The sequence below is a fragment of the Trachemys scripta genome, chromosome 17 (assembly GCF_013100865.1).
Source record: "Trachemys scripta elegans isolate TJP31775 chromosome 17, CAS_Tse_1.0, whole genome shotgun sequence".
NCBI lineage: Eukaryota > Metazoa > Chordata > Testudines > Emydidae > Trachemys > Trachemys scripta.
The window spans coordinates 2322015-2334942 of NC_048314.1; the positions used below are offsets into that span (position 1 = coordinate 2322015).

Consider the following 12928-nt stretch of genomic DNA (forward strand, 5'->3'; position numbering starts at 1 on the left):
CAGCAGAGAAACGGGCAAGTTATGGCTTGGATGGGACCAACTTCTGCTGGTCCAGGCAGGGGCACGGGAAACACGGCTGTTAGTCTTTACGGTGCCACAGGACAATCTGCTGCTTTGAACCAAACTGGAAACCCTGTATGTGATGGAAACCACTTCAAGCCAGGGGGTGCGGCAGCCCCCCAGCCCCCCTAGCTCCAGCGCCAATCTAGGGGATCCCTGGGCAGCCGGGCCCCAGGGCTGACTCGGCCCAGCCCCGGGCAGAGACTTGCTGCACTGCTGTGACCCCCTCGGGCCGGCCAGCCCTGGAGCCCCCAGCCCGCACGGGCTAGACGCCGGGGGCTGGACGCCTCCGCCCGGGAAGCCCGCCGCGGCCGGGGAGGCTGCCGGCCCCGCTCTGCCGGAGGGACCGGTCGGGCTGGAGCCGCGCCAGCCCCCGCCCCCGCCAGGCAGGTATAAGGGCGGCGGGGCGGGCGGGCAGAGCGCGGCGCAATGGAGCTGGGGCCGTCCCGGAGCCTGGCGCTGCTGCTGCTGTGCGCCGCCGGGGCGCTGCTCCTGCTGCCCGCCGGGGAGCCCGGGAGCTGGGGCCGGGCGCTGCCCCTGCTGCTGCTGCTGGCCGGGGGCGCCGCCCTGCTCCGCCTGTGCGCCCGGCCCCTGGCCCTGCGGCGCGCCCCGGAGCGCGTGGGCTACCTCCCCGAGCCGGGCTGCAGCCGCCGCCAGGCCGCCCGCCGGGCGCGCCGGAGCCGCAGGGCCGGGGACCTGCCGCCCCTCTACCCCAACGGCTGGTTCCGGCTGCTGGACTCGCACGGGCTGCCCCGCGGCGGGGTGCGCAGCCTGGCGGCGCTGGGTGAGTGCGGGCCGGGGGTGCAGCGAGCCGGGCTCGCGGGGGGCCCCAGGCAGAACTTCGGGGGCGCCGCTGCTGGCAGCAACCGGGGGCTGGCGGAGCCGCCTGACGCCCGGCTAGGGGCGGGGCCCTTCTGGGGGTGGGGGGCTGCAAAGCTAGCCTGCCCCTAGTCATCCCTCGCAGCCCTGGGCCCTTGGCTCTCACCAGGGTGTCAAGTGACATGCCCAGGTGCCCCCCGCTGCCTGTCCTGGCCACCAGCACCAGATGGGCTGTGGCAGTAGGGGTGCTCCTTCTGATTTCAGTGTGGGGGGGGCAGGGCTTTATTTGTGCCAGGGCTGAGCCCCTGGCACCTCTGGCCCTGGCAGCTCAGAGCCCTGGCACCCGCGCATCAGTTGTGACAGTAAAAACATTGTTTGAGTCCCGGCACCTAATTGCTTGAGCCCCACACTTCTTTCACTACAAATTAAGCCCTGGTGGGGGACATCTGCCAGTGGGGGCCCAGTGGTTGCTTAGGCCTCTGGAAGCTCTTGGATTTATCTGAAGGATAACTTGTCAAACACCGTCTTTTGGGAGCACTTGCAGGGATCATTGCCTGTGTGGCTAATAACAATTCATATAGGTTTGCGTTGCTATCACAAAATTATCAACATATGACTTTGTTAGAGCCAAGAAAACAGTGGAATTTTTCAGACCTAGGTAGTAAGCTTTTTCCCTCCTAAATTGAAACTTGTTGAAGAACAACACTCTCTGTACTCAATAAAAAGGGGAAAAAAGTCTGATATTCATCTTGGAATTTGTGTACCATTGCTAGTTGGCCTAGTTTATTGTACACGATCTGTAGACAGCCTGGTACTTCGCAGATGATCCCTTCTTAGATCAGACTGTTGTGCACGGCTCCCGACAGTACTTGCAGTTTGCAAGTAATTTCTGACCATAGTGGTAATTTGTGGCTGATGCCGGACAGTTGGTCACATGTGTTGACCAGACTGGAAGTCTGATGTCTCTCCCAGCCTGAGTAGGTACGAGCAGACACTCCCTGTTGGCATTGGGTTGAGCGAGCTCCTAGCATGATTTGCTGACATTTGCTCTGGCTGGTTTGCTGTACTCGCTCCAGGTGGGTGTGAAGAAGTAGGTTGCCCATGCTTCCTTGCCATGCATACTCCTGGTCAGGTGTGCACTTTCATAGATTCTAGGACTGAAGGGACCTCGCGAGGTCATCGAGTCCAGTCCCCTGCCACTTTGCACGCATTCCCTTTGCTCCTGGGGGAATTCTGCACCAAAATAATGAGAAATTCTGCGCACAATATTTTAAGTCTGCAAATTTTATTTGTCAATAAATAAATGTGGAGGCTGCAACATGGCACTGGGGAGCACAGGCCACTGGCTGCACAGAGGTGGGAGATCACCCTGCAGATTCCCCCCACCCCCGCCCCGGGACATGGACTCACCGGTGAGGCTGCACCTGACCCTGACACAGCGCACGGGCCGGACCTGCCCCAGAAACATCCTCCATGCCAGATGCACCAGGTGTGAGCAGGCAGGTTCAGCCCAGCAGGATCCAAGTGTGTGGGGGGATCCAGGTGTGGGGTGAGGGTTCTGCATGAGGCAATCTGGGTGCAGGTGGCGCAGGAGGGTCTGAGTGGTGGGGGGGTTCTGGATGCACAGGGGCTTGTTTGGGGTTCTGGGTGCTCAGCTGGTGAAAGTGGTTGGGGCTCAGCAAGGGGGGTCGGCAGGGGTGGTCTGGGTGCTGGGGGAGTGGGGCTTGGTGAGGTGAGGGTCCAGGTGTGCAGGGCTCACCCGGTGGTCCAGGTGCAGGAGGGTGTGACTAATTGGGGTGAGTGCAGGGGGGTCTGGATGCAGAGGGAGTGGGGCTCAGTGGGGGGTCTGGGAGTGGGGCTCAGCAGGTGATTTGGCAGGGGTATGGGGGGGTCTAGATTCACAGGGGTTGGGTGCATGGGGAAGCAGGATGGGGATGGGGTGCGGAGATGGACAAAATGGTGTTGGCTTTCTACTGCCTGCAAACATTCTAGCTAAAAGAAGTTTTGGGAGGACAGCATGGCATTGGGAATTAGCATGTTTGGGTAACAGATGGTAACAGCAAGTTTAATCCTGATCATATTGAATTCCTAGCTGATTACATGCCTGTAGCCGAGATTGTGTACTTCATAAAGCAGGGGCAGTGTAACCTAGAGCATGTACTTGGCTCAAAAGGAGAGGATTGCAAATCAAAGACCATGGATGGTCTAGCTGATCTGATAACGAATAAAAATTATTTCTACAAGCTCAGACTGGCTGCTTCATAATCAAAGGATTATGCAGAAAGAAGTAAAAATGGAAAAGGTGTATGTGGTTCAATTATTCCCAATTGAAACATGTTCCTGCAGCACTTCTCAAACATGTTGCCCCATCCTGGCGGCGCAGAAGTTAATAGGTAAATGTGCAAAGGGGAAGAAGGTAGTGTAGTCTCTGAAAAAAATCAGGACAAATGCAAGAAAAGGCAAATCTGGAAGGAAGAAAACATGACCAAAGGATGATCTGCAGACATAGGTGACGGTGGATTCCATTCTGATGAGTGAGAACAAAATTGATGCTGCACAAGAAACAGCAAAACAGTGGAAAAACATGACAAGGGGATGAGCCCATATAAATCTGTTCCCAAGCAAAAAATGGATGTCCTCGTTTGCACTGGATTAGTTTGATCCAGGAACACCACAGTTTTCAAGGTCTCCCCAAACAAACTGACAGTTCTGTCGGAATCCCTAATAAGATATTTACCCATGAAGAGTGTTCAAATATAGAACATTTTACATTCATGTTGAAGACATGAAGTCTCTCTTGAACAGAATTGGCTGTGATTTCCGCCATGAATATCTACAAGCACAAGTGTGGTGCTCAAAAGTGCAAACTGTAGCAGGCCCATCTCCTGAAGATCAGAAAGTGTGAGTGCTCTACAGAGTTTCAAGGAACATGCGAAGTCTGACCATGTTCCTAGTGAACAATCTGCAGACATTTCTGCTCGCCCTTCTGAGCCCTCCTTAGCTAGTAAGGATGTTGATTTGGGTTTCAGACTTCCGTGTCCTTGACTCTGTAACTGACCTAAGCATTGGATTGTTGGGGGCTGGAGTCTCTGATTCTGGGACAGAAAGTTGCCCGTTGGTTGCTAGTGTAATTGTTATGAATGTTGACATTGAAAGCATGCAGCAGAATTTTGAGTTTGATAAGGCAGATTCAACTTTTATTGGCAGATTCTGTCTGCTGTCTTTTGGTAGAAAAGAACAATTAAGAACAAGACTTTTCACCTAGCAAACAAAGGAAGTATTAAAGTGTGGTTTTGTCACAACTCTTAATGGAGGTTTACACCAGCAATCCTAGCTGATATACGGTTCAACTTTTGCCTCGTTGTTCTGTTTCACTTGTTTGCTTTTCCAGCCGAATTCCTCATCTTCCTTTGCCAACTATAAAACTGGGTTCACAACCTTTCTCCGCTTTAGCGAACGAGTAGGACAACATGAACATTCAAAGAAACACATGGAAGCAATCACTCACTGGATGGAACTTTCAGAAAGGTTGGAAAATGGTCATACAATTGACAGATATGCACACCTGCTATCAGATGTAGCAGGACATATGCCATAATATTTTGTCGTCTCCTGACTATTTTGCTACAGGTTCACACAAGAAATTAGACAAGTCTTGTAATGGTAGATTGTTGGGCTTACTAGAAGTGCTTGCAAGGTATGATAGTGTGGTGGGAGATCATGTGGAAGCTATTAAGACCTGTACCACAATGGTGATGTACTTACCAAACTGAATTCAAAATGAGTTTATTGGTAGGATCCTAAGAAAGGTTAGGGAAGTTAAATGCTTCTATATTCTGTCTAACTAACCGTACTCTGGACCACTCCTGAACAGAACAAATGTCTCGGGCATTAAGGTATGCTGAGGTTTTGAAGTTGAGAGCTTTGTAGAGTTCATTGATATCCACACCAAAACAGGGCAGAGTGTTATGAAGGTTATTTTAGAGAAGCTGAAAAAAAGATGGTTTAGATATTGCTGAAGCTATGACAGTGGAACTCACATGGCTGCAGCACACAGAGGTGTTCAAAATTGAATTCAGCAGAGAAATCAATGTGTCTTTTGTTCTATATGCTGCCCATTCACTGAATTTTTTGTTGGGGAACAACCATTGCAGCATCTTCTCCAAGTTGTTCTATTTCTTTGGACAATTCAAAAGATTGTATACCCTTTTCTCTGCTTCTACTAGTCTTTGGGATGTTTTGAAAAAGCATACCACCATTATATTAAAATACCAAAATATGACAAGATGGTAGAACAAAGGTAGAGGCAATCCATCCACTACGTAATCAGGTTGAGGATGTTTTTGGTGCATTAGATGAGATCAAGGCTTCACACCAGAACTTAAGCTGGTAGCTTGAGAACAAACAATTCAAAGTTTACGTTTGTTTGGCTGAAATGTGGTCTAGTATCATACCAAAAATTAAAGTTTGTGTGCAAAAAACTGCAGGGTGTGGAACTTGAGATTCAAATGGCTCACTGTTTACTTGGTGGCCTTCAAGCCACTTTACTGGAGTTAATCTTCTGAGTTCATAGCCTGTGAAGCCATAACTTCCTTACATGCAGAAAAGTTAGGAATATCCCACAGTTCAAAGAACCAGTTTTGAAGGAGGAAAGTTAATGCCAAGTGAACTTGCAAAGGACAAATGGTCATCAGATCCTGAAAGTTTTTGAATGAGAGGTTTTCAACCCCCTCTTAGACACAATATTAACACAATTGGATAGGATGTGTAAGTACATTGGAGTCAATCAAAATTTTTGCTTTTTTTTGTGATGGGCAACAAACTGAAAAGTATCACCAGCAAAGACCTAAAGAAATGTGCTCTCTGCTTGCTAAGTTTCTACCCTAAGGATTTAAACTCTGAGGGTTTTTGAGATTGAGCTCTTCACCTGTTTCTCCAAGCAAATCTTTAAGGATGATTTAGAAATGGAAGCGCAAATTGATCTCCTTAGCCACTTTCACAAGAGGTCTTTACACGCGAGTTTCCCTACCACAGAAACAGCACTGAAGGTTTTTTTTTCTGTCTTCCTGTAACCATGACTGCTAATGAAAGACGTTTCAGCAAGCTAAAGTTAATCAAGATCTATCTCAAATGTCTGTGAGACAGGAAAGGTTAAGTGATCTGGCAGTTATTCCTGCAGAGAATTCAGAAGCAAGACAGAATGGGATGAGCTAATTAATGAGATTCCTAGCCGTCTCTGAAGCAAAGTCCCTTTGTAAAAGTACTTAGTAGTGGTTGTGGGGTGGTTGGGTTTTTTGTAGTGGTGGTGCGGGGGGGTGGATTTGAGGCTGATAATACATCATGTTTTCTTGCACAGAAGGTGGTACAATATTAAAAGTTAGTTTTTAACTGGGTTCTGACAAGTATTAAGTCTTTCTAACATGACTCTGCATTAGACAGGCCTATGCATTTATTTTTATTGTCCCTTAACTTTGGGAGTATGTGGTTCTGGATAATTTAAATCAATAGTTCCCATTCTGTTTAGTACATCGGCATACTAAAGGTTGGTTTGGTCATGTTTCCAGTAGTATTATGTTCTCACTTAGTTTTATTATATGCACTATTTTTTGTTCTCTGTGCAATGTCCGAACCAAGTATTCTAGGTAGTTTGTATTAATAATTAACCCTTTATTGCCTGGAATGGATAGTTAAAGGTCAGTTCAGCTGTCTTTTTCCAGAAGCATGACCATGCTCTCTTAGTTGTATTCCATATCTCATTTTTTGTCCTCTGTGCCATGTTGAAACCAAGTATTCTGGGCGGTTTTATTAATAAAGCTATTTCTTGCCCAGAATGGGCACTCAAAGGTTGGCTCAGAAGAGTTTTTCTGTAGTATCATATTGTTCTCAGTTACTCGTGTTATCTGTATCATTTCATTCTCTGTGCAACTTTGGAACTCAGTGTTCCAAATGGTTTTAGTAATGAAGCTATTTATTGCCTGGAATGACCAGTTAAAGGTGGATTCAACCAGTTTTTTCCATTAACACTGTTATTCTCACCCACTTGTATTATATGTATAATTTTTGTAGTTGTGCAACTTGGGAACAGACTGTTCCAGGTCCTTATTGATGGTTAAAAAGGGTTCTGGGCCAGAACCGGTTACTCACTGGGTGCTATTAATAGGCTCTCATTCCTAGAATATTTTCCTCAAGATTGTCTAACTATATCCATGGTCTTCAAAATCAGGTTTATTTACTAAAATGCTGTTCTGGGCCATTCCAACTCATTCTGGATTTTACCCCCTTCTGGAATGACCAGACTGGATCAAAGCCCAGGTCCTTCTAGGCCAGTGTCCTGTCTGTGGCAGTGGCCAACGCCAGATGCTTCTGAGGAAGGTTTAAGAGTCCTGTAGTAACAGATGTGGGATAACTTGCCTCCGACATTCGTCTCTTTGCAGGAGATTGCCCTGAAGCAGGAGTTTAACACCCTTCCAAATTCAGTTGTTGATTATAACTCTGGATAATCTTGGTCCCATATAAACAATCACTTCTTGAAGCTTCAATTCTTGGCCTCTGTGACTTCCTGAAGAATTTAGGACCATGACAGCATCGAGAGAGGCGTATTGGCCTCCCTTTAATAGATGAGAGCTGAGGCACCGTGTATAAGTGTCCACTGCCTAGAGGAGCTTTGAATGGGGGAATGTCTGCATCTTGGATCTCCTAAATGATGGTTCTGGTGTGTGGTTTACAAACTTCCCCATCAGTCAGGTTATGGAAGTGAATTAATATTTGTCTGTGAGGCTTGGCAGTCTGCACCTATATCCTGTGGAGAGCTCCTGTGACCAGCCGCCTTCCTTTCTGAGAATGGAGACTCCCAGGTGCCTTATAAAACCACCTCAGCAAACTGAGGATGCAACAGTGACACCAGCAAAAGTCCTGACTCTTCCTTCTCATACTGATCTGGTTTCCTGCCACCCGCAGTCCTCCGCCTGACGCCATATGTGCTAAATTAAGCAATTTTAATTAAACTTGACAAATTTGTGCTGGAGCCAGCAGATTGATGGGTAGATAAGCCTGTTGCTCCACCCTCAGCCTCTGGGTCTGTGGGTGTTTTATGACTTCTGGGTGGATAGCATGAAAACATTCAACTGTTCTTAAGGAACCAAATTGGGAATACAGAGATCGAAAGGACAAATACATCAGGCACTGGACGTACGAGGAATTGACTGTCACCACACCTCACTTCCAGGTGCCTAGAAAATCACTGGGATTCACAAAGCCTGAGTTAGGCCCCTGGCCTCCCTGTACAGTGAATGGGGCGAGGGAGGCACCTCAGAATGGGATTCGCAGCAGGCTACCCAGCTCCTCACCTCGCCTAGCCAGCAGGAGATGCCCAGGTGAGGGGTGTGTCCTAAGCCCCACTCCCCTCCGGGAGTTTAGCACCTAATTCGGGGCAGCAGGAGGTGCCGGTCTCTGCTTAGGATTCTCAGTGGCAAACCCTCTCTTGGCGATAGGTGCTTCAGCAAGAAGCTGGGGGTGGGGGAGAGACTTGGAGCAGGGGGACTGGATCTTGGGTTTCCCACACTATCTTCCCCCAGTTCATGCATCGCTCTGGGGCTGGAGCATCTGGATGTCTGGCGTGGGGCTTCAGTGTGCACACACTGAAATCGAAACCGAGGGGCCATGGGAACTAGTACTGCAAAAACACAGGTGCCAAGTGACTTTAGTGCCTACGGGGCTCACAGGCTGCGGAGCAGGGTGGGGGTTTGGTGAATCCCAGTGGGGCCTGATTCTGGGATTTAGGTACCTAAAGTGGCAGTTAGGCACTGAAGTCCATCTGTGAATCCAGCCCCTGAATTCTAGTCACTAAAAGGTCCCACCCTCAGAACCAAGGTTTCTAAAAGTCTCTTAATATTTAAGCAAGACTCTGTAGGAAACCGACTTTCTCGGTTGGGCTTGTAGAAATTGATGGCAGAAGTTTCAAGGAAAGCTGCCCCCTAGCGGCTCTTTCTTGAGAAGAATACAGACCACTCCCCTCCGCCCCCATTCACACGCTCCACACCAAATCTTACTTGGTTTCTAAGCTGGGTTTGCTTTAATCAAAGGAGCCAAACAGCCATGGGCCTAGTGGCAGGCAGTATTGCCCAATTACTCATCCTACTGCAGTTTCCTTGACTTGGGGTTTCTACGTGGTCATTCTAGTGGACTACAGGCCACTACCAGGCTTTCCCAAGCAGAGAGCTTGTCTACATGGTGATTTAGTGTGCGGCAAGGCAGGTTGGGACACTAGCTTGTACACGAACTGCTCACATGGACCCTGCAGCTTCACACTAAAAGTCCTGTACTACATCAAAGCACACAGCACTGTGGTAACATGCCATAGGAAACTCTTCGTGCACACCAACAAAGTCCCCATGGGCCGGCCACTGCTCCACAGGCTGATGTACTGTAGAAGTTACAGCCCTCCAGGGCGGACTAATGCACCGTGTAGACAAGCCCTCGGGCTTGGTTTCTGTATACAGGAGATTCGACAGCTTCCTCCAGCAAGAAGCTTAGAGCCATGAAGGTAGAGAACATGTGATCGAAAGGTCAGATATATTAGTTTTAGAGAAGCTTTTGTTTGTTTGTTTTTAATACCGTCCAGGGCCCATTACAGTTCTAAGGGGACCAGGTAGTAAAGCAAACATTCCCCGGGCCTTTGAGTTAAACAGAGTGACTGTGTGTGGAATAACTCCTATGCCAAGGGTGTGAAAGCTGGCTAGAGAGGCTTGATGTGCAGGGCCGGATTAACTCTCCTGTGGGCCCAGGGCTATTAGATTTTGTGGAGCCCCTGTATACAAGTCTTTTTCCTGGGAGGGAGTTTGGTGCAGGAGGGGTTTGAGGCAGGGGATTGGGGTGCAGGGTCTGGGAGGGAATTTGGATGCAGGAGGGGGTTCTGACCTGGGGTTGGGGTTGAGGAGGGGGTGCGAGGTGCAGGCTCCGGCCGGGAGGTGCTTACCACAGACGGTTCCTGGCCGGTGGCGCAGCAGGGCTCAGGCAGGCTGCCTGCCTCCCCTGGCCCCACGCGGCTCCGGAAGCGGCCGGATGCTGGCACATCTCTGCGCACTCCTGGGGGCAGGGGGACAGCTTGTCTCCCTGTGCTGTCCATGCCTGCAAGCACCGCCCCTGTAGCTCCCATTGGCCAGGAACCAGCCAGGGGCCGCAGAGACGTGCCAGTAGCCAGTCGCTTTCGGGAGCGGCATGGGGCCAGGGCGGGCAGGCAGCTTGAGCACCCCCGTTAGCGGCCCAGAGATTGCTGCCTGTGATTTATTTTTGCAGGGCCCTCCTTGAGCCGGGGCCCTGGGCTACTGTCCCTAAAGCCCTGCCTTAATCAGGCCCCATTGACGTAGCAATGCAGGGTCTGTGCTCAGCATAGCTCATGGCAGCTCTGGTGTAACTGAGGCCAGGATCTGGCCCTGCTAGCTGTGAATTACTTTGGTTTGACCCCTGAGCCAGAACAGAATCCCGGTTCTGTGATGCCAGCAGGGCATGGCGAGGGGGAAGAAACAAACTCACTCGTGGCTAAATGATCCTCCCCGACTTCATGTTAGACGGGCCAGTGTTACACACGCGCTCTTCGGAGCAGCCTTTCGGACGGCCTGAGGGGGTGAACTTGCAGTGAAGTCTTTCATCTGACAGATGCTACCTTCCATCTTCAGAGCAGTGGAAGCAGGGGGAAGATAATGGCTCCAGTGGACTGCCCAAGGCCAGGGAATTCCCACAGCTGTTGGTACATGAGGTAGCGCTCGGAGACCTACCACATGCTGGGCTGGGAGGGCGCACTCGGTGCAGTCCTGAGCCAGACGGGGTACCCCAGGCAGGCTCTTCCCTTTCAGAGTAGAGCTGTCCTTTAAAAGCGGGCTAGGCAAAGCACTCAAAGCAGAGACTGCAGGGAGCGAGCCTGCAGTGGGAGGGAGACTAGAACCTACGGAGACAGCTCGGCAAAGCTCGGGCACCATGTGCTGGGATGAGATACTCAGTCAGACACTCGGAGAGGAATAATTGCTGCATCTGTGCACTTACGCAGCACTGCTAGTCTCCGTGGAACTGTCCCATCTTGAATACAAGTCGCTAGGTGGGTTTTGTGGGCTCTTCAGGGGTAAAACTCACATCCCGTCTCCTTATTTCAGTCTGTGTGGAGTGTTGTACTGCTCCCTAGAGCTCTGAGTGGCAATAGCATCTCTATTCCCTGCACTGAGGGACAGGAAGCTGTGAGGATACTGGTCCCTGTAGAGACTGTTCAGAACTGAACCAGCTCTTTTCCTGGCTTGTGAGTTGTTTCTTTCTTAGCCCAGGTGGCAGAGCAGAGAGGCTGCTCAAGGAAAGAGAGTTGACTCTAGGACGGATCATGTAGCGCCTGCAAGAGAGCGTGAAAGGGAGAGCACACGGCTCTGCCTCTTATCCCCAGCTACTCCCTTGTGCACCTTCAGCGGGGGCCAGGCAGAGCTGAAGTCTTTGTACAGGGGCAGTACAAGGACCCTGCCGAGGCAGTAAAGCAAGACTCTGGAAGGTGGGAGGTATGGTGTAAGAGTTGGACCTAGCCCTGCCTGCATCCCAGCCAACAGAAATGGCCAGACGTAGAAGCAAGAGCTTGCTTTTCCCCTTGCCCAGGGTGATGTGGCAGCGGTGCCTTCACACCGCCAACCAGCGCTTGTCCCTCGGAGGGGGAAAGGGGTTGGCACGGAATAGCCTTTCTTCCCCCCTGAGCCTGCTCCCAGACCCCCGTCGTTGGCACTCTAGGCTGATGTTTCTACCCTGAGAGCAGCTCTAAAATATGTGCCAGAGGAACAGTTCAGTTAACCGCTCTGTGTAGTTACACGGATCCTTCCAGTCCCTATACATGACTGACTGGCTACAGCCAGAATGGCACCAGAACTAAACAAAGGGCATGTAAACCAATGTGGATTTAGTAACTGACTACTGCTTGTAACTGTTGCCCACTCCCCTAGGCCTAGGAAATCTGCTGGTTACAGTCCTGCTTGTCTCTTACAACCACACATTGGGTTCCTATAGCAATCATTTGTCATCTAGTGTAGTCTCTTGTTGCATCCAGTGGGTTTTGTGTCTAGCATATTGTAGTGTTTTGAAGCCTTCCTGTTTCTTCCTACTGCAGCCATCCCAGAACCATGCTAGCCACGGATTATGTGGCATAGAAATGAGCTGCCTGAAGGACTGCCCTGTAGGATTTTGGGGGACTCACTCTCTCAATTCCCCCCCCCCCCCCCGGGGAAGGCAGAGTGCATCACTTGGGATAATCCTCATGCTGCTCCTAATGGCTCAGAGTCTAATCACCTGACCTTGGGCCTCTACTTATTCTATCAGTTACTGTCAGGCCGGATACTTGGAGTCAAACTTGAAGCCGTCTTCTGTGCTGTCATGAGCTGTACTGCTGAAACTCCTCATCCTAGTCCCAGATTAAACAGGAAGGGGAAAAGCAGGCGATGAACTTGGCATTACATTTGCTGTCTCTGATGGCTGCACAATAAAACTTTCCTGAAAAGATCTGGCTCCTGATACGATGGACCACATTCTGCACTCGCATCCAGTTAACTCCCTGCTGTCACTGGGGCGCCGTAGTATAAAGAGGGGCAGAACGTGGCTGCCTAGCGAGCCCTGCTCTTTCCTGAAGTATATCTTCGTTTCTAGGAGTCATTAGCGTGACCTGGTTTCAGAATACACAGAAACTGACAACAATCCTGTTAACTGAACTACTAGGAAACGGGTGGGTAAAAGGAGACCTCTGAATACTCCTGCTCTAACTGTGTTGTGGTAGAGCCTGTTCTTTTCAGTTGAATGCTGCCATAGCAACAGTACAACCAACCGTGGGATGGGCTAAACACCAGCCTGAAAATGCTTGCCCAGTGTTCTCTGGCACATCTCTCAGACGCTGAAGATCTGCCCTGCACGGCCTTGACTATACATCAGTTCTTTGCATTGCCCCGCTGCCTTCTCTGGAGGCTGGAGTGGCCAAAGAGGTATTGGCTTCCTAGGCGGGAACCTGGGAGAGTCTAATTTAAGTAAAAAGGCAAGTGTC

General features: G+C 50.3%; 1 protein-coding gene across 1 annotated transcript in view; it reads left to right on the plus strand.

Moving 5' to 3' along the window:
* Positions 1–489: 489 nt before the first annotated feature.
* The window catches only part of LOC117867185 (cholesterol 7-desaturase-like), a 49975-nt gene continuing 37536 nt past the window's right edge, over positions 490–12928 (plus strand). The window contains exon 1 of the mRNA XM_034752011.1: positions 490–844. Within this exon, the coding sequence (XP_034607902.1) occupies positions 490–844 (355 nt within the window). The remainder of the gene's footprint in view (positions 845–12928) is intronic.